The sequence below is a fragment of the Haemorhous mexicanus genome, chromosome 8 (genome assembly GCF_027477595.1).
Source record: "Haemorhous mexicanus isolate bHaeMex1 chromosome 8, bHaeMex1.pri, whole genome shotgun sequence".
NCBI classification, from domain to species: domain Eukaryota; kingdom Metazoa; phylum Chordata; class Aves; order Passeriformes; family Fringillidae; genus Haemorhous; species Haemorhous mexicanus.
Window position 1 is genome coordinate 15,319,788 of NC_082348.1, and position 23,272 is coordinate 15,343,059.

Here is a 23,272-nt window from a genome sequence, read left to right on the forward strand (position 1 = left end):
GCAGTGCGGCCGGCCCCGCCCTGCGCGATGCACTCTGGGAGATGTAGTTTCTTTTGCAGGGACCTTGCGGCGCCGCCCGGCGACAGTCCCCGAGCGGCGAAACTGCAGCTCCCGGCATGCAGCGGAGCCGCCGGTGGACACCGGCACCATGGCGGCGGCGCGAGGCGGATTGCGGGGTAACGGCGGGCGGGCGAGCGGGTGGGCAGGAGCAGAGGGCAACCCCGGGGCGGGGGGCCGGGACCGTTCCGCCGCCTCCCTCACGGCACTGCTCCGCGGCTTGCGGCACAAACGCCCCGAGACGGACTCACCCCCGCCCCGCCCCGCCAGGGAGAGGGCGTAGGGCCACGCCCCCGCTGTGCTTGGCCACGCCCCAGTTGTGTTTGTCACGCCCCCGGCAAAGGTCCCGTCTTCGAGCGCCCCCTGGCGGAAGGGCAGAGCCTATGGCAGGGAAATGGGAATGGGGACGGACAAGGAAGAGGGCAGGGATAAAATCTTCCGGCAGCCCGGGCTGGGCCCCCCACACTCTACCCCATGGCTGCCCCTCCCTAATGCTTCTCTCCCCGCAGGACTGCTGGTGGCAGCAAGACCTTCAGCCAAGGCCTGGGGGCGGCCGGAAACCCCGGGCACACGGCTCTTTGGGCAGAGCTGTCCCCGGCCAGCGGGACAACGGGCCAGCCAGGAGCCTGGCAGCGGGGGGCTCCCCGAGGGGGTGGAGTACATCCCCACACGCAAGAAGGGCAAGAACCCGATGAAGCCGGTGGGGGTGGCCTGGTGAGTGGCTCAGCTGGTGGGAGAGGTCGGCACTGGGAGGCTGCGCTGCTCTGTGGGGCCAGGGTGGAACAGGGGTCTTGGGGGTCTGTAGCGCTGAACAGGGCGCTGTCCATGCAGCCCCAGCGTGGCACAGCACCCTTGCTTCCCCACCCACTCTCTCCATCTCCTTGACTGCTGGCTGTCCTGCAGGGCCATTGGGTTGCCTTCTGGCATCATCCTCTTCCTCCTGACCAAACGGCAAGTGGACAAAAACCGCCTTGAGCAGCTCAAAATCCGCCGAGCGATGATGGAAGCCAACCAGGGCGAGTACGAGACGGAGCGATACAACAGGATGGTCAGGGGGGCATAGCCAAGCTGCCCCCATGCCCAGGCTGTCACTGCAGCACCCTGCAGGGACCGGCCAAGGTGACACCAGCCCCATGGAACACATAGGAACAAATAAAGTGAAACAGCTCAGTGCCACTGTGGTTGCTCCCTCAATGCTCAGCCCCAGGCTCTGCCTGCCTCAGCAGGGGGAAGCCCAGCTGTTCTGCAGCTGGGCTTCTGCACACAACAGCAGGGGCTACAGGCAGGGGAGGGAGGCCAGCCTTGGAGCAGTTTGACCTTGGTTTTCCCATCCCAAATCAGTGTTTGTGCTGCACCAGGCCGCAGCCCCCACTGAGTCTGCCCACAGGTTTTTTGTGGGAGTTGCCACACAAGTAAGACCGGAACTGTCTGGAAAACTGAAGTGTTTTATTTAGCAAGTGCAACTTTGCCCACATCTGTGGCTGCAGGGCCTCTGCAGTGTGAGCTCTGCCACATTGGAGGTCCCAGCTGCCCCCTGCCCACACCGGGCACAGCCACAGCTCAGGGAGGGGGCATGGCCAGAGCCACATTTAAGGCACAGAGTGAATGACACCAACTGTTCTCTGCCAAAAAATCCCAACATGATCCCAGCAGCCGCTGCCAGTTCCCTGTGCCCAGGCAGGGCTGTGACATTCCACTGCCAGCCCAATGCCATTGGCACAGCCTCAGTAAGCAGTGCCAAAGCTGGGCTAAACTGCCTAAACACTGGCAGCCAGTCCCCCTCACTGCCCTCAGAGCTTGTTGGGGGATGATCAAGGGAAGCCCTTTCCTTAGCAGCCTACAGGTAGGAATGCCAAAGCATTAAGAGTCACAGTAAGCAGACTATTCTGTACAGAGACCAGAGGAGGGGTGAGGGGCAGCTGGAGAGGGACAGGAGGGGTCCCAGGGCTAATTCCGGCCCACTATCTGCAGGAGGAAGGTGAAGATGTAGATGATGTCAGTGTAGATGTTGAGGGCACCATAGACGTACTCCTCGGGGCTCAGCGAGTTCTTCCTGTTTCCCAGCACAAGTTGGGTGTCATAGGCAAGGAACTGAAGGGACAGAGAGTGTCAGGAAAGGAGCAAGGGGGAATTCCTCCCTCCCCAGTCCCCAACCCGCACCCTCTGCCCGCTCCAGCTCACCAGTGTGAAGGCGATGGCCCCGATGGCTGCGTACAGCATGTGGAGCCAGGGCACCTGCACGGGAAGAGAACACAGCAGGGTGAGCAGGACTGCTGGCAGGCAGCAGGCGAGGCAGGGCACGTCCCGCCCGCTCCCGGCTCCCGAGGAGCTGCTGCCGATGCTGACACACCCTCTCGCTGCACGCAGGCTGCCTTCCACGGCTGGTACCACACCCTGCTTCCCAGCAAAGGGACCACCCAAATCCCCTGCCTGCACCAGCCCTGGGGACAGCCAACCAGGAATACCCAGGGCTCTTCACAGCCCCTCTCTCCTTCCCACTCACATATTTGAAGAAGAGGACGATGGCAGTGATGATCCCGGTCACCAGGACCACAATGCCCAGCACACAGAACAGCCCCGGACACGATGTAAAATCAACCTGATGGGGCAGACACACAAATGTCACAGGAGAGCCCAGGGTGTCCCCACTGACCAGCTCCCCACACCTGCCCCATAGAGGGCAGGGCAGGATGCATCCCTCTCCTTGCCTTGGTCTGGAAGCAGAAGATGGTCACAACGATGGCCACAATGGCAGTGATGAGCATGGCAATCAGGACAGCTTTCGTGTTGTATATGCTACAGACAAAGAAATTCACCTCACTTCAGTATCCTCCTGCCAGGGGGGTGTTGGAGACTCTCCCCCACAGCCCCAGTCATGACAGGAACTCTGCAGTCCCTGAGCCCAAGGGACTGGAGCATCCCCTGGCTCCTGGCAGCCTCTCAGCTGAGCTGGCTGCATAGTGGAGGGCAGGAGGGACCCCAGATTCTGTAACAGCAGGGTCCCCAGGGCATACCTGGCAATCGTGCCTGTCATCAGCCCCATGGCCAGTGTCTGTGGGAGAGAAGGGTGAGCTCAGTAGGCTGCCCACCTGCCAACATGTCCTCCTATCCCTCCCAGCACACCCAGGGGCAGCCATGGGGGCACCAACAGGACTTCTTGCCAGTCCCAGCCCACTCACAAAGATGCTCAGCATGATAATATTCCAGGGGAAGCGCCTCCTGAGAAAAAAACAGGAGAGAGGTAAGCTAGTGACAGCAACCATGTCATGTCCCCCTGGCCCCCACCACCCAGGGGCAGCCCCAGGCAGGAACCTATCTTGATGCTCTGGAGACACCCCCATACCCACACACCCCACCCTAGGGGCCCTAGGGACTCACCGGGGACCCTGGCAGCAGGCCAGCACCAGGTAGGTCACCAGGAACACAGCACTGCAAGGAGAGATGGCAGGTGTGCCCCACAGCCCCCCACAGGATCAGCCTGGGAGGCTGTGGATGTGGGGGCACGAGCTGGGGGGCACAAGCCAGCAGAGCCCCTACTCACTATGAGGCATAGTAGATGGCAACATTCCTCTGGACAAAGGAGCGGACAGGGTGGCTGTGGGATAGGAGGGACAAGTGTGAGGGAGAGGAGACAGCAGCTACTGTTCCCTCTGAACACCCCCGAGGAACTCAAGCTCCCCTCTTTTTCAGGACAAAAGTAAGGAGGAACCCTCTACTCACACAAAGGTGAACACAGAGATGATTCCCACCGTCACCAGGAGCTGCAGGGAGATGATGGCATAGACCTGCAAGAGACAGGGGGGTCAGCACTTGGCTCCCCACCCCGACAGGTGTCCCTGGCCCCTTGGGACTCACCTTGCGAATGAAGGCGTGCCGGACTTTCCTATCGTCCCAGTCAACTGACTGGAAGGCAGAGCCATCCCCAAGGTCCTTGTCACCTGTGGAGGACACCCCTCAGCACCAGGGTCAGCCATGCAGCCCCTCACAGCACCCCTGTTTCTAGTACCCTCCCCCAAATAAACCAAGGTGCCCCACTTACCAAACCGCATAGGCATGGTGGGCATGGCCATGCCGGGATGAGGGTACCCCCCTGATGCTGGATACCCCCCTGGCTGTGGGTACCCCGCCCCCGCAGGGTATCCCCCAGGCTGCGGGTACCCCCCCGCATAGTGGGGGGGCTGGGGGTACCCCCCAGGGGGCGGGGGGTAGAGGGGGTTCTTGTCATCGTAGAGCGGGGGTGCGCTGGGATGTGACATGCCGGCTCCCTGCACCTCCCACGGACACCTGCAGGGCACAGAAGACGCAGGGCTTCAGCCAGGTCACCTGGGCAGGACCCGATCTCGGTGAGTGGAGCCACAGGTGTAGGGACAGAGGGAATCGTGCAGCTACAAAACTTCCTCCTCCCCCTTTAAAAGTGACTCCTAATGAGTAAGGACAAGGTGGCCTCAATGCCAGCAGGTCAGTAACAGACAAGGGATGTCCCCTTGGCTGGAGCCACCCGCATTCCTGTGCCCTGAGTCCCTGGCACCTGCGTCAGTGGTCAGCCGCGAGCAGGGCACAGCCACGCGCTGACTCAGGCTGCGCCGAGGCCGTGACCTTTTCAGAAGGAATCCGACCTCTCCGGTCTTTGAAGCCCGCCCTGAGATTGCCAGGGAGGAAGGAGCAGCACCCCTGGCTGGTCTGGGGTCCTGGTAGCAGCACACTGAGGACAAATGGCATCACCCTGCTGACTGCCTGGGATGGAAACACAGGCTCTGATCCTCATCACAGCCACGCAGATCCCACTGCCACTCCCATTTCGGGGGTGTCCCCCACCCAACAGCCGCATGCGTCACACAGGGGCTCCAGAACTCCTGAGTCCCCTTATAAGGGGATGTGACACCCACATCACCTCTACAGGAGATGGACTCTTCCTCGGGGAGTGGAGCTGGGACCCTGCTAGGGCTGAGTTCCCCTCCTCGGCCACACCAGGCCCCCTCACAGAGCCCCCAGCAGCTGTGAGCAGGCAGCCCGGGCTCAAGGCCAGCTGGGCTTGGTCCCAGCAGGAGGAGGAGAAGGAAAGCAGGATCTCCAAGGCCAGGAAAACAAGAGCGCTGCCAGTAGAGAGTGCCAGGCCTTTACACACCTCCCACCCCCTCAGCACTGGCCCCCCAGACCCCAGGAAGGTGCCAGGACCCCCAAACACCCTCCTGGCCATGGTGATGTGATCTTGGGACCATCCCAGGGAAGGAACGAGGATCTGATGCTAACCAGGACCAGGCTAGGAGGGGATTGGGCACTTCCTCCTGTGTGACGCCAGTGCTTCCCGCAGCCGAGAGCACACCCATGCCAGCCGTGCCGGGCTGGGAGAGCAGTTCTGTGTCTGTCCTTCCAACCCTCTCGCCATCCAACTGGGCCAGCCATGGCAGAACTGCCGCAGTCACTGCCCTTCATCATCACGATGACGACAGCGCCAAAAATAAATAACCGGCGTGGCAGTGACCATGCGGACAGGAAGTTCACTTTCTCCACACTGTGGTTTCCCAGAAAGCACAGGGGACCCCCTGGTACCGCCTCATCTGTGGGGCCAGGAACAGGCCCAAAATACGACCTTGACCCTAGGAAAGCCTTTGTGACTGACACTCAAGTTACAGGGGAACTAGAGTCCCCAGGAGGGAGCCCAGGTGTCTGGGAAAAGCAGAGTGTATTTGGACGGCACCAGATCAGCGGGGTCCTACCCTGTGCCCAAGACCAGCACCTTGGCACTGCTCCAGCCCCTCCTGTTTCCACCACATCGGGGTAGCCTTGGGCACAGGGAAGGAACCAGCCTGACGGGTCCCAGCAGCTGCCACATCCAGGGAAGCAGGCAGCCGAACCCTCCTAGGTCCATGGCACTGCATGGTCCTGAAACTTAGGTCACCAGCTGGATAGTAGATGGCAACCCGGGACCAGCTCAGTGGCATGACACAGTCCCTGGGGACAGGGTGCTACTCTGCACTGGCACCGTGACTCAGCACAGATAAGGCACATATAGCAGCCACATGGGGCACAGCCAACCATCATCCCTTTCACAACCTCATGGGTAGCACAGGGTTGTGTCCCCACCATCCACCGTGGCACTCCTGCCAGGCTTGGGCCCCTGCCACAAGCCCCACAGGTTCCTGAGGGAAACACAACCACCTTAGGAGGGGATCATGGTTTGGGGCACAGGACAGAGCTCTGCACATTCAGGCTGCCTGAGAAGGCACCTCACTCTCGAAGAACTTGGAAGCTCCCACCAGAACAGCACGGGTTGGTACAACACAGCCTAGTACGGCACAGCACAGAGTGGCACAGCCTGGCATGGCACAGCCTGGTACAGTACAACAGGGCACAGCTGCCTCCTGGAGCGCAGCACGGCTCAGTACAGCACAATCCAAGACAGCACAGCACAACTTGGCCCAGCCCGGCCCAGGCCAGGCCAGTCGGGCTCAGTTGACACGAGAGGGTCAGTACGGCCCACCCAGACGGGATGTCCCCGCTGGCCCACACCGCTCACACACGACACAAGCTTGCTGGGGTTCAGCATCACCTCTCCCACATTCCTGTCCCTCTGCAAGCTCTCTCCCGGGGGCACAGACATAGGACAGAGGCGTCCTCCTGTGCCCCAGCCCCAGCACCCAGCGCTGGTCCCCACGCACCCCCATGGAGTCACTCCCACACCTTGCCTAGCACAAACCTGTGCCCACCCCTCTCGAGACACCCCACGGGGTCCGTGAGGACACCGTCCACAGCACAAGTGTCGCTGCCCTCCCATGAACCACCCCGCACCACGCCCCGATTCCTGCCACGCCATCGCGTGGGGTCCAGAAAACAGCACCAGTGCTACAGAGGGACGCCGCGTGTAGGGGTCCCGTCCCCCCGCGTTCCTGCCCGCGGGACCTCGTCCCCCCTCCTCCCGCCGCCGGACCTCAACCCGACCTGCCCCTACCCACTCCGGTGACGGGGGAGCGGGGTGTCGCAGCGCGTCCCCGCTGTTTAGCGACCGGCCGCCCACCCCCCCCCAGTCCCCGTCGGCCTCCGGGACGCTCGGGAGAGCGCTGGCACAGCCCCTCGCCGGCTGTGGCACCGGAGGGCGCAGGGTCAGGGGGGTGGGGGAACGAAGCAGGCGGAGGGGAGTCGAGAGAACGAGGAGGACCGCTGGGGACCGCGGGCGGGACTCGGGAACGGCGGGGGTCGCGGAGCGGGGCGGGCCACCCTACCTGCTGCGCGCTGCTCCGCCGGGCTGCGGCCGCCGCCGGACGGGACGAGCCGGGACGGGTCCGACGGGGCGGGGGCAGCCACCGCCCACCGCGCCCCCCCGCGGCGGCTCCGCGCCCTGCACCCGGGGCGGCCGGGACCGGCAGCGGGGCACGCTCTCCCGCCTGTTGCTCCCGGGGACGGACCCCGCTGCCCTCGCCCGTCCCCCGGGACTTCCCTCCCGGCGGCTCTGACGTCACTCAGGGACCCCCCCCCCCCCTTCCTCACGCAGTGATGTCAGCGGGGGGACACCCCTCGCGGCGGCGGGGGCGGGAATCCTCTCCTCTAGGCGGGTGACGCGAGCGCTGTGCCGAGCGTGTGCCCCCCCCGCTCCCGGTGCCGCGGCGGCGGGGCCGACAGGGGGCGCGGCGCGGCGGGCGCGTGACGCCGGTTGGCGGCATGGCCGCGGGGCCCGGCGGGGCGGCGGCGGCGGCGGCAGCGGCCGGGGCGCGCGGGCTCGGGGCCGCCTGCCTGCGCCTCCTCCGCCGCGCCCGCCGCGCCGCCGCCGCGCTCATGGCCTTCGCCGCCCCGCTGCTGTTCCGCCTGGGGTGAGTGAGCGAGCGAGCGAGCGAGTGAGCGAGCGAGTGAGCGGTCGCCGCTGCGGGACCCCCGCAGGGAGGCAGCTGCCACCGCCCGCCTTTGTGCTGCCGGCGGGAGGGAGGGCCCACCACCTTCCCCTACTTCTGCGGAGCCGCGCGGGGAGGAACCTGCGGCCGCGCCGGCACGGAGAGACCGGGCTGGGGCTCAGCCCGCTCCGGCCGGGGGAGTGGGGGCGGGCGGTGCCAGCCCGGCCGCAGGGGCCTGGGATCAGCCACCGGCTCCCCCCGCACGGTGCCGGTCACCCTCCCGTGCGGGGCGCCTTCTCTCGGGTGTCACAGCTGACCCGGCCGTAGTCACGCTACCCGGTGCCGGCAGGAGCCCCTGCTCCCCGGTTTCGGGCTCCCACTGCTACTGCAGGGATCGCTCCCGGAGTGCCATCCAGGGGTGCCCTCGGCCGGGAATGGGCTTTGCAACCCGGGTCTTTACATGTCTGTCATTGCACCATTCCCTGTCTCGTCCCAAATTGCTGCTGTGCAAACGGGGAGGTCCCTCCGAGCCTTATGTCCTTTGCACTCCCACATGCACGGGGGCATTTCTTGCCTCCCTTTTCCTTGGCCCATTCTCTTTCCTGATTCCCTGGACCGTGGCAAGCTTGGGCATATCCCTCTCCCCAGAGCATGGGGAGGAACAGCCAGCTCTAGCCCCTTCTGGTGAGCACCCCGCAGCAATGCCTCCCCCTCCCCGCCCAGTCCTTGCTGCTCGAAGTAGCTTGAGGATTACTTCTCGGGGAACCAATCCTGCCCTCACTACACATCTGGGGTGTGGGGTACACACACAACACCTGTAGCTCCCCCGAATGAGAAAGTGGCCCTGTATGTGTTCCCTGTCAGAGTTACAGCCCCAGCAGTAGCCCCCTTCCCAAGTGGGCTCCTTAGGGGAACTGGGGTTTAATGCCTAGGGGTGTCTGCCCTCCCTAGGTACAGCCTGTACGCCCGCACACGCCTGGGCTACCTCTTCTACCAGCGGCAGGTGAAGAAGGCCCGGGAGCGGTACCCGCATGGCCACTCCGTGCCCCAGCCCTACTGCTTCCCTGGTGAGTCCTGGCAGCCCCTGCCACACCTCGTCCCTGCAGCTCCCCAGCACCAGCACTTTGGGCTGGGGAGGGGTTGCCATCACCGAATTGCCCAAAGCATGTTTAACTAAGAATTTGATGTAAAATGTGGGGAGTTTGACTTGGACTTCCCCTTTTCCAGCTGCGGGGCATCATGTCCTGATTGTGTCTCTTCCCCCCCAGGGGTGAAAATTCTGCCCATTCCTGTACTCTCCAACAACTACAGCTACCTGGTCATTGACACTGGCTCCAGCCAAGCGGCTGTCATCGACCCCTCTGACCCACTGGCTGTACAGGTGAGACCCCCACAGCCACTCTGACTTGGTGTTTGGCTGTCTCCAGGTGCGGGGCTGGCATGTCTCTGTCTTTTGGGGTTAGAAGGGAACAAATTTGCCCCTAATCTGCAGCCCTTAGTGCCCAAGGCAAGAGAAGCACGACAGAGGAGCTGGGGGAGATAGGGTTTAGGGAGCAAACTGGTGCTTGGGTTCTCTGTCCCCTCTAATCTCTCTGTCCATATTTCCTCCCCAGGCTGCCATCGAAGAAGAGGGGGTGATACTGGAGGCCATATTCTGCACACACAAACACTGGTAAGGGGCAAGAGGTGGCCCTGGAAGGGTTGGTAGCTGTTGTGAAGGCAGCTCCTCCTGAGGTGACCCCCAGCCTGCCCCATTTAGTGGGGGGAGTATGGGGGGGGTACATTTAGGGTCTCTGACCTCCCTGTCTGCAGGGACCACAGCGGAGGGAATGAGGCGCTCTGCCAGAAGCACAGCTCCTGCAGGGTGTATGGCAGCGTTCTCGATGCCATCCCACGGCTCACCAAGTAAGTCCTGCACCCCCCTAGCACCCCTGTAAATTTGGGGGGGGCTTCATTCTCAACCACCACTGTCTGCAGCACTCACCCACCAGTCCATCCCCCCAGTTCCACATTGGGCAGAGACCTGGCACGCTCCTGACACCAGTGTGCAAGAGGGGTTGCCAGGGCAGGGGCGCGTTTTGAGGTGCTGGGGTTGGGTTAGCACCCTGATGGTGCCCCCTGTTCCCGGCACAGCCCACTTGCAGACAGGGAGACGGTGACCGTGGGCCGCCTGACCTTCGAGGCGCTCGCCACGCCTGGCCACACTGTGGGCCACATGGTCTATGTGCTGGACGGGGGCCCCTTCGGCAGCCCCCCCTGCCTCTTCTCTGGGGACCTCCTCTTCCTTGCTGGCTGTGGTGAGTGCACCCAACCCCAGACAGGGGGTTTCGGGGTTATCCTGTCCTGGGATGAGTTTAGGGGTTCCTCCAGAACCCCCCCATGACAGGCAGTTGTGTGGGGGTCCAGGCAGGCCATTCGAGGGCTCCCCTGAGACCATGCTCGCCTCCCTGGACATAGCCGTGGGCTTGGGCGAGGACACGCTGCTTTGGCCAGGTGAGTGTCCCCAACAGCAGGGCACAGCTGCTGGTGTCCCCCTAGTCCCACTGCCAAGGGGGAGAGCCAGGTGGGGGTGATGCTAAGGGCTGCGTATGGGGGTCCACAGGCCACGAATACGCACTGGAGTGCCTGACCTTCGCCAGCCTCCTGGAGCTGGACAATCCCGCGCTGGAGCAGAAGCTGCAGTGGGTAGTGCAACAATGCCAGGAAAAGAGGAGCACGGTGAGGTGTGAGGGTCCCTGGGGGCAGCACCCACCACCCCAACCCCTCACGGGGTTCCCTTGGCAGGGTTGCTGCATCCCAACACCCTCTTGCATGGTGGGTGCCATAGGGGCAGGGGGCTCTGGGGGCATTCCCTGCTCCCTGCTGGGGGTGCTGCCTCCAGCAGGGGAGCTGAGCTGCTGCTCCCACAGTGCCCCTCCACGCTGGGGGAAGAGCAGACCTACAACCCCTTCCTGCGGACCCACCAGCCAGAGCTGCAGGAGGCACTAGGACTGTGGCAGGCCGGGGGAGAGGACCCCGACGCCTTCCGTGCCCGTGTCCTCAAGGAGGTGCGGAGGCGCAAGGATCTCTACCAAGCCACCTAGATCTCCTCCCCTCCCCGGGTCCCCCCTTTCCACAGGGCCAGGTGATGGTTGGGCACAGGGGGCCCAAGACTCAGTGGTTTGTTTTGCTGTGAATCTCCCTCCTGGGGTGCAGGGTTGGGGTAGGGGGAAGAGTGGACACCCCCTTAAGTGGACACCCCGTAAGTGATCCTTGCCTTTGCTGCCTTGAACTTGGGGGTCACCAGCTGTCACGTAGAAGCACCTCAATCCCCTCTCGGGGGGTCTGTAGCCCCCCCACCTCACTGCTGGGGCTATAGGAATGGAACCAAGGGCTTCTCCTACAATCCCCCTCCCCCACTTCGTTTTTCTGGGAATCTCCAATTTCCCCTCCACCACCACCACCACCTCTCAGCCCCCTCCCCTTAAGCCCCCAGTGTTGTGCATCTTCTTTGTGGGGGCTGGGATGGAGCCAGCAAGGGGAGGCGGGCGGGCAGTACTACCTCCAGGCACGGGGCTCCTCTCCAGCACCCCATCCTTGACGTCGGAGCCCCCCCTGTACGCACACACACGCACACACACGCACTGGGACGGGGCCAGAGGGTTGCACTGCTGGGGTATGGGGGGTGCTGCTTCACTGGGAATCGGAGCCACAATCACCCCCACGCCCCAAATAAAAGACTGGATCAATTTTACACCTGTTCGTCCCTTTCTCTCCTCGTCGGTGGTGGGGGCCCCCCGGCGCTAAACCCCGCGGCGGGCCGCGGCGCGGCCCCTTTAAAGGGTGGGGTCAGGGCGTTGCCGGGGAGACGGGGAAGCGTCGGGGGCACCGGGTGGGTCCGGCAGGGCGGGGACCCGCGGGTGGCGGGGGCCCGGGGGGACCCGACAGGGGCTGGGGGCTGCGGGGGCGGGGTGGGTGTCACTGCCCGCCAGGGTCACGCGTGGGGCGGGTACCGCGGTTCGGGGGAGCCCCGCCGCCTCCTCACCGAGGGTTCGGCAGCAGGAGCCCCCAGGCGAGGCATGGAGTCTCCTCCCGGGAGCCCACAGGACAGCCCGAGCGTGGCGGACGCTGCTGCCGAGTTCCTGAGCCTCATCGGTGCGTGCCTCCTCCAGTCCCCCCTTGTCCTGCCACGCCGTGCCCGCTGCAGGGTGGGGGCACCGGTCCCGGCAGGAGGGAGCCGGAGAGTGAGGGATTGAGAGTCAAGGATGAACGGCGAGGGGCTCGGCCCAGCCTGTGGGGGGGACGGAGACAGGGAGGGGCGCTGGGTAGGGGCGACAGTCACTTCGGGAGGGAGTGACCAGAGCGACCATCTCCTCGCGGGCACTGTCCCTCTGTGCTGGGGTCACCATCCCTCTGTGCAGGGTTGAAGGAGCTGGAGTGGTGCCTGTTTGCTGAGACGCTGGCAGTGGTGGCTGTGGGGGCCTCACCAAGGGACAAGGCACAGGGCCAGTGGTGGATGGCAGCCCAGTGGGCACCCTACCAGCGGGAAGGTGAGCCGGTGCAGAGCTGCATCCTGGTGCAAACCAAGTTCCGAGGCAAGCAGGATGGAGTGCCTGTCTCCAGCACCCTCAAAGGTGAGCCAGGGGGGCTTTTGGGGCGTTCCTTCCTCCCCAGGGCTGGAACATCCCTGTTCACCAGCCCCCAGGGCTGGGAATGGGGACAGTCCAATTCAACGGGATTGGTTGAGCATGGCTTTGCTCTGCCAGCCTATGTGACCTGGCATCTGGAGACCCTGGAGCAGGAGGAGCAGGAGTGCCTGGAGGTGACTGATATGGTGGTGGCATGTCCCCTTCCCTGTATACTACCCGTTGCCCTGGGGTGTGCCCTGCAGTGGTGCCCTCTTGAGGGCTGTGCCCCCTGCAAGGCTGCTGTGGGTAGCCTGGTGTCCTTTGTCATGCTTAGACTCCAGCTCTGCCCCACCAGCCTGGTCCCCATCCCCTCCTCTGTGTGGCAGCTGGAGTGGGGAGTTTCCCACAATGCATCTGCTATGGTACCCCGACTGACAGCGGGGCTGGGGTCACCACCTCAGAGGAGGGTTGCCCTGGCTCTACCCTCCACCCCGTGCCTCCCACCCCTCCCGCAGCTCAGACCACACCCCACCAAGAAGACGACCCACACTGTGAGCCACGAGCACGGGATGACGGTCACGAGGACCCTGCAGGAGGGAGAGGTGAGGCTGAGGGCAGGGTGACATCCTGGGAGGGAGCAGCACAGCTGGCCTGTCTCACCGGGGCTGCCCACGCTCGGGGGGTTGCTGTCCCTGGGGATGCAGGAGCTGTGGCTGTCCCATGAGTAGCCAGGTCTCTCTGCAGGCAGAGCCACGGTGCCACAGCTTCTCGTACAGCCGGGCCAGGCTGCGGGGGCGGCTGCTGGAGGGTGCCAGCCTCCTGCTGCTGCGGGTGCTGGCCCGCCGGCACACAATGCCCCCCGGCCTTGTCTTCCCAGCCATCAACAGCGAGGGCGACCTCTGCACCTTCAGCTATGTGAGCCGCCAGCCAGGAAGGCCTGTGGGATGGGCGGGGTCTGGGTCCGGCTGGGGACACCAGGGTGGGATGCGGGAAGTGGGAGTGGGCAGAATGTGGTGGACAGCATGGGGGGACACGTGGAGATGGCAGCTCGGGGCAGGGGCGACTCTGAGACAAGGCTGTACCGCCCAGTCTGCCCTGGGCATCCAGCAGCAGATGGTGGGCTCGACAGAGACAGAGGTGTTTGTGATCAAGCGAGCCGTGCGCGCCAGCACAGGCGCCCGCACCGTGTGGCACTGCAGTTTCCTGCCCAGCGGGTAAGGGCAGGGCTCCGGCCAGAGGCACCCAGCCCTGCCAGTCTGGAGGGACCCACGATGGGAAGGTCAAGGGCTCTTCTTCCCCTCTCAGGCATCTGGCTCAGCTGATGCAGATTGGCTCCCCAGTGCTGATGCTTCTGCAGGATGAGTCCATCCTCAGCAAGTCAGGTACTGAGCAGGGGAGGCTTGTGCCACCCCAGCACAGGCAGCCCCTCCCCACTGTCTGGAAGTCCAGGGTGAACATCATGCCCTGCCCTTCTGCTGCCAGGTAGGTTTGAGCCCCAGCTCCCCTTCCCCAAAGAACCCCTGGACTGGGAGGAGGACATGGAGCTCTACTCCTATTTCCTGGACAGGAAGGTAAGATGGGTGGACATGGGGACAAGGGGACATGGGGCTATGCCAGTCCCAGCAGGGTCTCCCCTGGTGTGCCCAGGTGGCACACTGAGGGGGCAGGGGACCAACATCCTTCCTCACACCCTCTTAAGTGTGGGAAAGGACCCAGGCTCCTGTCCCCCTCACCCTGGCACAGTGCCCAGGGGGGAAATGTGTGTTCATGCCCACCCCACCCATCCTGTCCACCCCACTGCAGGAGGAGCTGCAACTCTCCCATGCTGCCTACCTCCAGCAGCACCCCGAGGTCCGGGCACTGCTATCTGACTTCCTCCAGGCATTGCTCCTCCAGCAGCCACATGACACCATCTCCTTTGCTGCGGAATTCTTCGCCCACCAGCGGCCCATTGGGACCCCCTTTGCCTCCACTGGGGCTGCCAGCCCCCTCCCCAACTCCCCAGCTGGCCACCCTCCAGCTAACAGCAAATAAAGCAGCCAGCACTGCCTGTCCAGTCTTGTTTGCTCTGGGGAAACTGAGGCTCAGGGAGGGCAGGTGGAGCTGAGCTGTGTGCTGAAGCCCCACCATGCCTTCTGGGTGGGACTCTGTCCCTCCCCTGGCTGTTCCAGCCCTCGCTTAGTGGGTGGGGGTGCCTGGGAGGTGGAGCAGGGCCAGGCTCACATCCCTGTGCCTGCCACAACCCCATATGTTCCTGGGGGACACCCCTTGCCCATATCCCTGTGGGACACAGCCTGGCTGGCAGAAGGGTACCCACTTTGCTGGCACATCTTGACACTGCAATGCTGGCACACCATCTGTGGCGTGAAGGTCCCTGCTCCGAGGGTGATGTGAGCACCCTGTGCCCCAGAGCCCGCCTGGCCGGGTGCTTCCCCAGCAGCCAAGGCTGCATTTTGATCTCCTTGTGCAACACGTGCCTGCTTCCTCCTCACTCCCATGGCATTTCCCCTACTCCCGTGGGGCCAGCCCTCCCATTTTGCTCTGTGGGACACTGTCCCCTGTGCTCACAGTCACCAAAGCAGAGCCTTTGGCACGTGATGGAGAGTGACACGCAGACATGCTCCCACGCCCCGGTGAGGGTGCCTCGTGTTTGCACGTGTGTGAGGCAAAGGGGAGGGAAGGGGAGGGAAGGGGCCTCCTGGCATGGGAGGAGGGGGGAACCGAGACTGTGTGTGCTCATAAGGGTAGGGAAGGAGCACTTCCTTCTCTTATCCTCCTCCTCTCCTCCTGAGGAGGAGGAGGGATGACACAACTGCGGGGGGGGGGTCCTTTAAAAGCAGGGCAGCAGGCACTGCACCCAGAGCTGAAATCAGGAAGCCTCAGCACTATGGCTGGATCAGGTCCCCCCATGGCATCATTGGAACCAGGTGAGCCTCACAACACTTTCTGGGTCCCCTTGTGCCTCCTTTCATCCCCTAGATCCCCTTCCCTCCACCCTGGGGCCCCTCGCTGTGCTCCGTCTTTCAGAGGGCACCAACCCCCCCCAGACTGTCCTGGATTCCCCACCTGCCCCATCCTCTGTTCCCTCAAGCCTGGAAATATGATTCAACCAATTCCCAGGATGCAGGTGGGCTGCAAAAGGGGGATTAGGACCAGCTTCTTGTCCTTACTCTATGCCCATCCATCAGTAGGAGCTGGAGTAGGGTCCCCTCCTGTCCCTGCTGCCCAGAAATGCACTTGGCTCTTGGACTGCTGAAGACAGTGCTCGTACCAGGGGTTTTAGGGACACCTGAGCTGGAGGTGGCATCTGATCCCTTTGGGTAGCCTTTGATAGATCCCATATAGCCATCCTCATGCCCCCCTGGAAAACTGGTGCTTCTCCCTCATGGGGTTCATCAGGCAGGGTCAGGTGGGACTGAAGGAAGCTGGTACCAGGGCTGCCTGCCCACCAGTGTCCTTGTCCCCCTGGCAGGCTGCCACATCCCTTCCTCTTCCTTGTCCCCCTCAGGCCTCACCAGGTCCCTGAACGGGGGCCCCTTGCCCCCACAGCGCCCTGGCACTCAGGACCAGACCTACCTGGATGAGCTCATCAGCATCCCCAAGGGCAGTGGGGTAGGTGCTGCAAGGCTCTAGCAGGGTGAGCAGGGGAGTGGGACAGTGCTGCTGGGAGCTGGAGGTGGGGAGGCAAAGGGCCACTGCAGTGGGGAATATGTGTCTTGGTCTTGCCCTGGGGACATGCCCCCAGCTCCCCAGACCCAGCTCAGGCAAGTCACAGCCCTAGGTTGAGTGTTTCCATGCTTAGAGTTTTCCAGATGGAGAAACTGAGACAATGGGGCAAGGTGCTACCCAGCGCAAGGATCACCCCACTGCTCACACACCACTCCTGGGCCACCCATGGATGAGCCCAGTGGGGCTCCCCAAGGCTGCTTGCACCCCACCAGCACCCCCATCCTTGTCTGGTCTCAGGGTAGTGGAACAGAGAAGGGGAAGGAATAGTATTCCCTAGTCAGGAGGAGTAGCAAAAGCAGAGGACAGCAGTGGAATCCCATGGAACGCAGTTAATAGTGCCTGACAGCCCTGGGACCCCCCTGCAAATCACTGTCCAATGGGTCAGACAGGGCTCACTGCCCCTCCAGCACTGCTGCTAACAGGGAGAGGCTGGGGGCAGCATTCCCTCTCCAAAACTGTCAGGAAAATGACCTCAGTGTGCTAAACACATCCGTGCGGGTAGCACCAGGCTAAGGGGGGCTGGATGTGCAATTAGGAGACACTGGTTTTGAACGGAGCTCCTGGCTCTGACCTGCTGCCTTGTCCCAGCCCGGGTTCAGCTTTAGGAAACTCTGGGCTTTCACCGGTCCCGGCTTCCTCATGAGCATCGCCTACTTGGACCCAGGCAACGTGGAGTCAGACCTGCAAAGCGGGGCCCTGGCGGGATTCAAGGTGAGCCGGCTCCGGGCTCAGGAAGCAGGCGGGGGTTTCGTAACCTCTCCAGGGCCAACGGCTGCCCATGGCAGCTGGCTTCCCCAGCCCGGGAGCAGGAAGGGCACAGGGGCCTCTGCACAGGGTGAGGACACCCAGGGGTGCCGGGGGGCACCCCTCTGACTGGGCTGGAAGAGCACCTGCACCCCCTGTCTTCCCTGCAACCCTGGTTGAACCGGGGACCCCCGGGGCAGATGGATCCTGCCCAAATACCCAGTCCCTGCTGCCTCCCTCCCTCCTGCCCCCCAGCTGCTGTGGGTGCTGCTGTGGGCCACCATCCTGGGGCTGCTGTGCCAGCGCCTCGCCATCCGTCTGGGTGTGGTGACCGGGAAGGACCTGGGCGAGATTTGCTACCTCTATTACCCCAAGGTGAGCAACCACAGGGAGTGACAGTCTGGGACCCTGTGCTTGGGCTGGTGACAGTCCTAGCAGGGCCTTGCAGGGCTGGAGAGGAGCAGGAAGATGCTGTGAGTGACCAGCCTCTCCCAAGAGCTCCCCAAAGCCCCTCAAGCCCCGGTGTCTCCCACCTAGTGCCCACACCCCTGCAGTACTGGGGCCCAGGATGAGAGGTGGTAAGCAGCTGCTTCAGTGTCCCAGTGTGACCTGGGGACACATGAGAGCGTCCCCTGTGGGAGTGAACCCAGGCGTGGGGCAGCAATGCGAAGCCGAGACGCAGGAAAGCCTGAGCGTGTTGGGGCAGAAAGTGGGGCGAAGCTCCAGGGGAGGGATCACATGACAGAGGAGGGGGGAGTTGGGGTCCCCTCTAAGTGTCAAAATCCTGATGGGGGGAACGAGCAAGGAGATGCTGGCTGAATGACTGGTTCCCAAAAGGAGGGTTGGACACATCCCTCTGCCCTGCCTCCCTTAAACCCCCCTATCTAGACAGACAGGTCCTATCCTCAGCTCTCACTGCGGCAGGGATGAGGAGGGGGAAACAGACTCGGATTTAGCACCCATCTTTCATCCTGAGTTTGTGTTGTGAAAGAAGCTGAGAGGAGTCTTCTGGGGTCCCGATGATGCTTTAGGTGGCCTGCTACAGCCTGGAGACTGGGATTTGCACCCAGGATGCTGTGCTAGCTTGCCCAGAGCTAGGCATCACTGTGGGCTCAGGCACCTCATGGTGCCCTGTTCACTCCAGGTGCCCCGCGTGCTGCTCTGGCTCATGATTGAGATGGCCATCATTGGCTCTGACATGCAGGAGGTGATCGGGACAGCCATTGCTTTCAGCCTGCTCTCAGCTGGCCGGTGAGCTTCCCCCTACAGGGACCCCCAGCCCCCCCACCTTGGCCCTACTCCACAGAGGGCCATGTATCTAATCCCTGGCCATCCTGCAGCATCCCCCTCTGGGCTGGGGTCCTTATCACCATCGTGGACACCCTCTTCTTCCTCTTCCTCGATAAGTACGGTGAGTGCCAGGACCAAGGCTGGGGGTACTGTCAGTGCCCATGTGGCACCAGTGTCCCCTGCTCTGTTCCACCCCATCTCTTGACCTCTCTAGGGCTCCGCAAACTGGAGGCTTTCTTCGGCCTCCTCATCACCATCATGGCCCTGACCTTTGGCTATGAGGTGAAGTGGGGAGCTGGGGACAACCCTTTTCCTGCAAGGCTGGCAAGGGACCCCGCCACTCGGTGTCCCCACTGCTACCAGCCTGTGCTAGGGGGGTGACAGCTCACAGTGCCCCTTCTCACTGCTTCCCAGTACGTGGTGGTGAGGCCAAGGCAGGTGGAGGTGCTGAAGGGCATTTTCCTGCCCAGCTGCCCGGGCTGCGGGCAAAAGGAGCTGCTGCAGGCCATGGGCATCATCGGCGCCATCATTATGCCCCATAACATCTTCCTCCACTCCTCCTTGGTCAAGGTGAGATCTAGGCACTGCCATGGGCACTGTTCTGCCAGGGTGCCTCAGGGTACACTTGGTGGAGACCAGATGGCCCTGGCCGTGGGACAGGGGTGCTCACGTGACCCCATGACACCCATGTCACCGGCCATGCCTAGACACGGGTGATTGACCGGTCCAAGAAGGAGGCAGTGCAGGAGGCCAATATGTATTTCCTGACCGAGTCCTGCCTGGCCCTCTTTGTCTCCTTCCTCATCAACCTCTTTGTCATGGCTGTCTTCGGTGAGGCTTTCTACCACCAGCGAAACGAGGACGTGGTGAGTGTCACCTCACGGCCACAGGGAGATAATGGCTGTGCCCATCTGTGGACATGGGTGGGACGAGCATCCCATGGGGACTGCACGTTCTCCTTCCCTGAGAGGTGATGTGTGGGGATCCCCTGTGTCTGTGGGAGCTGCTGGGTGGCTGTCACACTCGTGCCTGCCATGCCTTACAGCACAACAAGTGCATCAACAGCAGCATCAGTCACTACGCCGGCATCTTCCCCACCAACAACGAGACCATCTCTGTGGATATCTACCAGGGGGTGAGTGCCACAAGGCTGTGTCCAGTGAGCTTCCATTCCCATTTGGGGGATATGTCACTTTCCCCATCCACCCCTGGGGCTGGGGGCGGTTATAACCCCACTAGAAATCCAGGAGCTGATGGGAATGCCTGGGGTAGGGGACACTTTAGGGTGCCCACTGGTGTCCTTACACAGGGTGTCATCCTGGGCTGCTATTTCGGGGCAGTGGCACTGTACATCTGGGGCATTGGGATCCTGGCAGCAGGACAGAGCTCCACAATGACCGGGACTTACGCAGGGCAGTTCGTCATGGAGGTGAGAGACTGGGATGCTGGCTCTTGCCCCCAAGGGAGGGGCTGAGAGCAGGGAAATCACAGGTGAGCCCTGGGCAGAGGGGTTCTATGGGCAGCACACTCCCCCCAGGAGTGTTTGGAAGAGTTAATTGCCCACCATTCCTCCAGTGAGCTGCTGGGTGGCAGCTTGCTAGCACCAGTGTCCCCTTCCCCAGGAGGTGGGTTGGAGACAGTGCCCACCCACTGCACCCTGTGGGTGCCCCTAATTAATTAGATCCTCTGTTAACGAGTCAGAGCTGACACCTAGTGGGGCCCGGCAGCCCTGCAAGAGCCCGCTCAGTACCCTGGCACAAAGGAGGGGGAGATGTCCCCCATGTTCCCCCCAGCCAGGGTTTTGGGGGTCGCCCTGACCCGGTGCCACAGGCACAGCGAGGGTGCAGGCTCTGCCGTGTTCCAGGGCTTCCTGCAGCTCCGCTGGTCCCGCTTCACCCGGGTGCTCTTCACCCGCTCCTTTGCCATCCTGCCCACTGTCTTGGTGGCCGCTTTCAAGGACATCAGCCACCTCACAGGCATGAATGACCTGCTCAACGTCCTGCAGAGCATCCTGGTAAGGGGGCGGGAGGGCACAACCTGCCCCAAACACCCCGGCCTGGCAGCCATGACGTCCTCATCCCGCTCTCCTTTCAGCTGCCTTTTGCCGTCCTGCCTGTGCTCACATTCACCAGCCTGCACCCGCTCATGCAGGATTTCAGCAACAGCCTGTGAGTGCTGGGGCATGGGGAGGCACAGAGGAGGCAGAGCAGGGAGCTCTGGCTGCAGGCACCTTCCCTTTGGCCCATCCTGCCCCTCAAACCCTGCCATGGCGCAATTAGTGTATGGACATCGGAGGGGAATGTTCATTCCCACCTGCCCAGGGCAGCCAGAGCAGAACAAACCCCATCACTACCCTCGTCATCCTCCTCCCAATGACACATCTGGTTCCTTGGGCACCCCTGGACCCTCAGCATCCTCCTGGCACTGCCAGCCCTGGATTTAGAAGGTGGCCAAATTCCACACCTAGAGCCACACCACGGGGTGAAATATAGCTGTGGGTGCAGAGATGTTCCAGTTGGGGTCTGGTTCACCTACAAACTCAGTTCCCCCAGCCCTCTGTGGCCAGTGGTCCACAGGGTGAGGGCCCTGCCCTGACACTGATGCCCACTGCCCTGCTCATAGCCCGGGGAAGGTGCTGATGACCCTCATAACGGGGCTGGTCTGCGCCATCAACATTTACTTCGTGGTGGACTTTTTGCCAACACTGCATGGCCTGGAGTACCACATTCCCCTGAGCCTGCTACTGGTCGCCTACGTGGCTTTCGTCGCCTACCTGGTATGGCTGGCACCGCGGGATAGGGGCAGGACAGTGTCCCTGGTGGGTGCTCATCCACCTGTCCCCTTTGCCCCTGCAGATCTGGACATGCAGCATCGCACATGGAGCCCGCTTCCTGGCCCGGGGCCGCCACAGCCGCTTCAATTTCGGTCTCGCCCTCGACCCGACAGAGACACGGTGACAGATCCCATCCCTGCTTGTTATCCCCACGTCCCTGCGCGGCGCGGCCTCCTGGACACGGATTTGCTGCCACTCCGAGTCCGGGCATGTTTTAGCCAGAGATGCACCCAGCAAGGAAAGGGTTAACAGACAGGCATACCTCCCCCCAGGATCTGAGAGCTCAGCGCTTCTTCCCACCCCCAACCCCCGCCAATTCCGAGGTGCTGGTCCAGGCTGGATGCGAGGGGAGTGGGATAGAGCTGGACATTCTCCCGTCCGTTGGCACAGGCGCTTCAGTGAATGAGCCGCATCGGAGACTTCCCCTGCTCATTACTGCCAGGAACCGCCAGCCCCCGGGACCGCTAATCACCGCTGGGGACCGCTAATTACCGCCGGGGACCGCTAACCACCCCCCGCCACCCGCCGGGCCAGCCCCGGGACCGGCCCCATCCCCACGGGGGGCTCCGAAACTTGGGGGGAGGGGGACGGCTGATAAACGGCGTGTTTGGAACCTGGCCTCGGCCTCGCTGCTGCTGCTGCGTGGCCCCGGTGTGGGGCGGGGACCCCCCGGGCCCGCCCGTACCCCGAGGGCGGCCCCGTTGCCCCGGGCGGGGGAGTGGCCGGGGTTGCCAACGCGTGGCCGTGTCGGCGCGGGGGGCTCGGCGCCAGCTTTCTGCATTCCCCCGGGGGGAGCGGGGCGGTGGGGGGCCCCTCCGTGCCCTCTCCGCCCCGGATGCCCCGTTTCCCGCCTGCCGGTACCGCCGGATGCGGGTGCGAAGGCGCTCGGGCCCTGCCGGTCCCGCACCGCGGCTGGGGGGGTCCCAGCGCGCTTCGGCCCCCGCCGCGGTTCGTACTTGCGAGACGCTCCCTGGCTGTTTCAAGGCTCCCCCCTCTCCCCAGGACCCCCACCCCAAAATCCCCCTTCCCGACCCCCTTCCCGGAACTGGAATTCTGGGGGCCGGGCACCCCTCAGCCCGTGCCCCCCACCCCGGGAAGGGACCCCCCCCCCGCTCCCAGGGGCCGCGCTTGTTTATGTGAAGAATGTCCCCTTCCTTAAAAGGGCGATGGCGGACAGGGTGGGGCGGTGCCTCCCCTGCCTCCGCGTTGGCCCGGCCTCTGGCTGCCTGAAGGAGGGGCCAGAGCTGTGGGGCCCGCTGAAAGGCGGGGGCTCCCCCTCCTCCGGGGGCGCAGCCGACCCCAGCTACAGGAGGAGGAGGAGGAGCAGGAGACGCCCCTAGCTCGGGCTGCACCTGCTCGGGGGTACAAAGCCTCACCGAGGGTTAAGGGGACATCGGGGTGTCCTCAGCGGGTGGAAGGACTGGGGTCTGCAGGGTTATGCCGGTGGTATTTGCTGCTCTCCAGCTGGAACCTGCAACCCAGAGCACCCTCAGCCCAGGGACACCTGCCTCCACCCAACCCTTAGGAGGAAGTGTCCCGCTCCAAGATCTATCTCTATGGTCCCTTGGCTATGGTGCTGCTCTTGGTGGGGCACAGCTTCCAGGGCCAGGGTGGGTTGGAGAACAAAGGAAAGCCTCCAGGACCCCAGTCTATGAGCAGTGGGGTGGGACAGAAGAGTCCCCGAGTGCCCGATTGAGTGGAGCTTGATACTTTTCTGCCTTGTGCCTGCAGCCCAAACAATCCAGCTGGGCTCTGCCTACTTCTGGCCTGGGCTTGTCCCACAGCCCCAGGACAGGGACAGCGTCTCCCTGAACTCCCCAGCTCAACCTGCCCCCAAGCAGGCAGTGGAACTGGAAGTGGTGCTCCAACCACTGCTGCAGGCACTGCCCTGGCACTGATGGGGGAGAGAGCCCGGAGACTTTTCTAATTGCATTAATTGGAAGACTAACAGGGACTCATCAGAGAGGGAGGAGGGGGATGTAGCCAAAGGGACAGGGGTCCTGCAGTGGACAAGTGTGTGGCCCCTGCAGCTGTCCCCACAGAGAGCAGCATCCCCCAGCAGCCCAGCCCAGCCCAGCCTGGCCAGATGCTGGGGATGAGGCAGACATCCTATCCAGTTCCACCTGGGCCAAAGAAGTACAGAGGTCAGCCCAAAACAGAGAGCAGAGGAAGCACGGCCTCTTTCTTCC

The 23,272-nt window shown here is 63.2% G+C and overlaps 4 protein-coding genes across 7 annotated transcripts; 3 read left to right on the forward strand and 1 right to left on the reverse strand.

Annotated features, from left to right (window-relative positions):
• The first annotated feature begins 30 nt into the window (after positions 1–30).
• Positions 31–11,613, forward strand: PNKD (PNKD metallo-beta-lactamase domain containing). Of its 2 annotated transcripts, XM_059852836.1 has the most exons (10): positions 31–176; positions 567–771; positions 8,832–8,947; positions 9,149–9,261; positions 9,494–9,552; positions 9,693–9,785; positions 10,014–10,177; positions 10,287–10,373; positions 10,483–10,598; positions 10,790–11,613. In XM_059852836.1, exons 1-10 carry the CDS (start codon positions 149–151, stop codon positions 10,961–10,963), a joined length of 1,155 nt encoding a protein of 384 aa, XP_059708819.1. In that variant the 5' UTR covers positions 31–148; the 3' UTR covers positions 10,964–11,613. The 2 variants fall into 2 exon arrangements, with proteins under 2 accessions (XP_059708819.1, XP_059708818.1); XM_059852835.1 differs by lacking the exons at positions 31–176; positions 567–771 and adding an exon at positions 7,699–7,862.
• On the reverse strand, positions 1,483–7,431 carry TMBIM1 (transmembrane BAX inhibitor motif containing 1). Its single transcript, XM_059852837.1, has 12 exons — positions 7,278–7,431; positions 4,097–4,341; positions 3,913–3,995; positions 3,778–3,842; positions 3,599–3,652; positions 3,436–3,486; positions 3,237–3,276; positions 3,072–3,109; positions 2,766–2,853; positions 2,561–2,656; positions 2,239–2,292; positions 1,483–2,148 (listed from the first exon to the last, which is right to left on the reverse strand). The coding sequence occupies exons 2-12, from the start codon at positions 4,311–4,313 to the stop codon at positions 2,005–2,007; spliced, it is 930 nt and encodes a 309-aa protein (XP_059708820.1). The 5' UTR covers positions 4,314–4,341; positions 7,278–7,431; the 3' UTR covers positions 1,483–2,004.
• A 325-nt stretch (positions 11,614–11,938) lies between the features above and the next one.
• On the forward strand, positions 11,939–14,594 carry CATIP (ciliogenesis associated TTC17 interacting protein). Its single transcript, XM_059852323.1, has 9 exons — positions 11,939–12,014; positions 12,281–12,493; positions 12,626–12,681; positions 13,003–13,089; positions 13,232–13,402; positions 13,577–13,701; positions 13,793–13,869; positions 13,974–14,058; positions 14,291–14,594. Exons 1-9 carry the CDS (start codon positions 11,939–11,941, stop codon positions 14,592–14,594), a joined length of 1,194 nt encoding a protein of 397 aa, XP_059708306.1.
• A 707-nt stretch (positions 14,595–15,301) lies between these two features.
• Positions 15,302–21,701, forward strand: SLC11A1 (solute carrier family 11 member 1). Of its 3 annotated transcripts, XM_059852839.1 has the most exons (16): positions 15,302–15,414; positions 15,996–16,099; positions 16,805–16,927; positions 17,216–17,335; positions 18,105–18,211; positions 18,301–18,371; positions 18,465–18,532; positions 18,665–18,820; positions 18,958–19,116; positions 19,296–19,385; positions 19,560–19,679; positions 20,115–20,264; positions 20,345–20,418; positions 20,873–21,026; positions 21,106–21,203; positions 21,356–21,701. In XM_059852839.1, the coding sequence occupies exons 1-16, from the start codon at positions 15,375–15,377 to the stop codon at positions 21,360–21,362; spliced, it is 1,641 nt and encodes a 546-aa protein (XP_059708822.1). In that variant the 5' UTR covers positions 15,302–15,374; the 3' UTR covers positions 21,363–21,701. The 3 variants fall into 3 exon arrangements, with proteins under 3 accessions (XP_059708822.1, XP_059708823.1, XP_059708824.1); XM_059852840.1 differs by lacking the exon at positions 20,873–21,026; XM_059852841.1 differs by lacking the exon at positions 17,216–17,335.
• Positions 21,702–23,272: the final 1,571 nt, after the last annotated feature.

Coding starts and splice junctions, on each gene's coding strand:
- PNKD (XM_059852836.1), top strand. CDS start 149: ATGGCGGCGGCGCGAGGCGGATTGCGGG. Junction 8,948..9,148: donor CCAGCCCTACTGCTTCCCTG/GTGAGTCCTGGC, acceptor CTTCCCCCCCAG/GGGTGAAAATTCTGCCCATT. Junction 10,178..10,286: donor CCTCTTCCTTGCTGGCTGTG/GTGAGTGCACCC, acceptor GTGGGGGTCCAG/GCAGGCCATTCGAGGGCTCC.
- TMBIM1 (XM_059852837.1), bottom strand. CDS start 4,313: ATGTCACATCCCAGCGCACCCCCGCTCTACGATGACAAGAACCCCCTC. Junction 3,277..3,435: donor GCCTGCTGCCAGGGTCCCCG/GTGAGTCCCTAG, acceptor TTTTTTTCTCAG/GAGGCGCTTCCCCTGGAATA. Junction 2,293..2,560: donor TCGTCCTCTTCTTCAAATAT/GTGAGTGGGAAG, acceptor CTTCCCGTGCAG/GTGCCCTGGCTCCACATGCT.
- CATIP (XM_059852323.1), top strand. CDS start 11,939: ATGGAGTCTCCTCCCGGGAGCCCACAGGACAGCCCGAGCGTGGCGGAC. Junction 13,403..13,576: donor ACCTCTGCACCTTCAGCTAT/GTGAGCCGCCAG, acceptor TGTACCGCCCAG/TCTGCCCTGGGCATCCAGCA. Junction 14,059..14,290: donor CCTATTTCCTGGACAGGAAG/GTAAGATGGGTG, acceptor ACCCCACTGCAG/GAGGAGCTGCAACTCTCCCA.
- SLC11A1 (XM_059852839.1), top strand. CDS start 15,375: ATGGCTGGATCAGGTCCCCCCATGGCATCATTGGAACCAG. Junction 18,533..18,664: donor CCCTGACCTTTGGCTATGAG/GTGAAGTGGGGA, acceptor ACTGCTTCCCAG/TACGTGGTGGTGAGGCCAAG. Junction 19,680..20,114: donor CAGGGCAGTTCGTCATGGAG/GTGAGAGACTGG, acceptor GCCGTGTTCCAG/GGCTTCCTGCAGCTCCGCTG.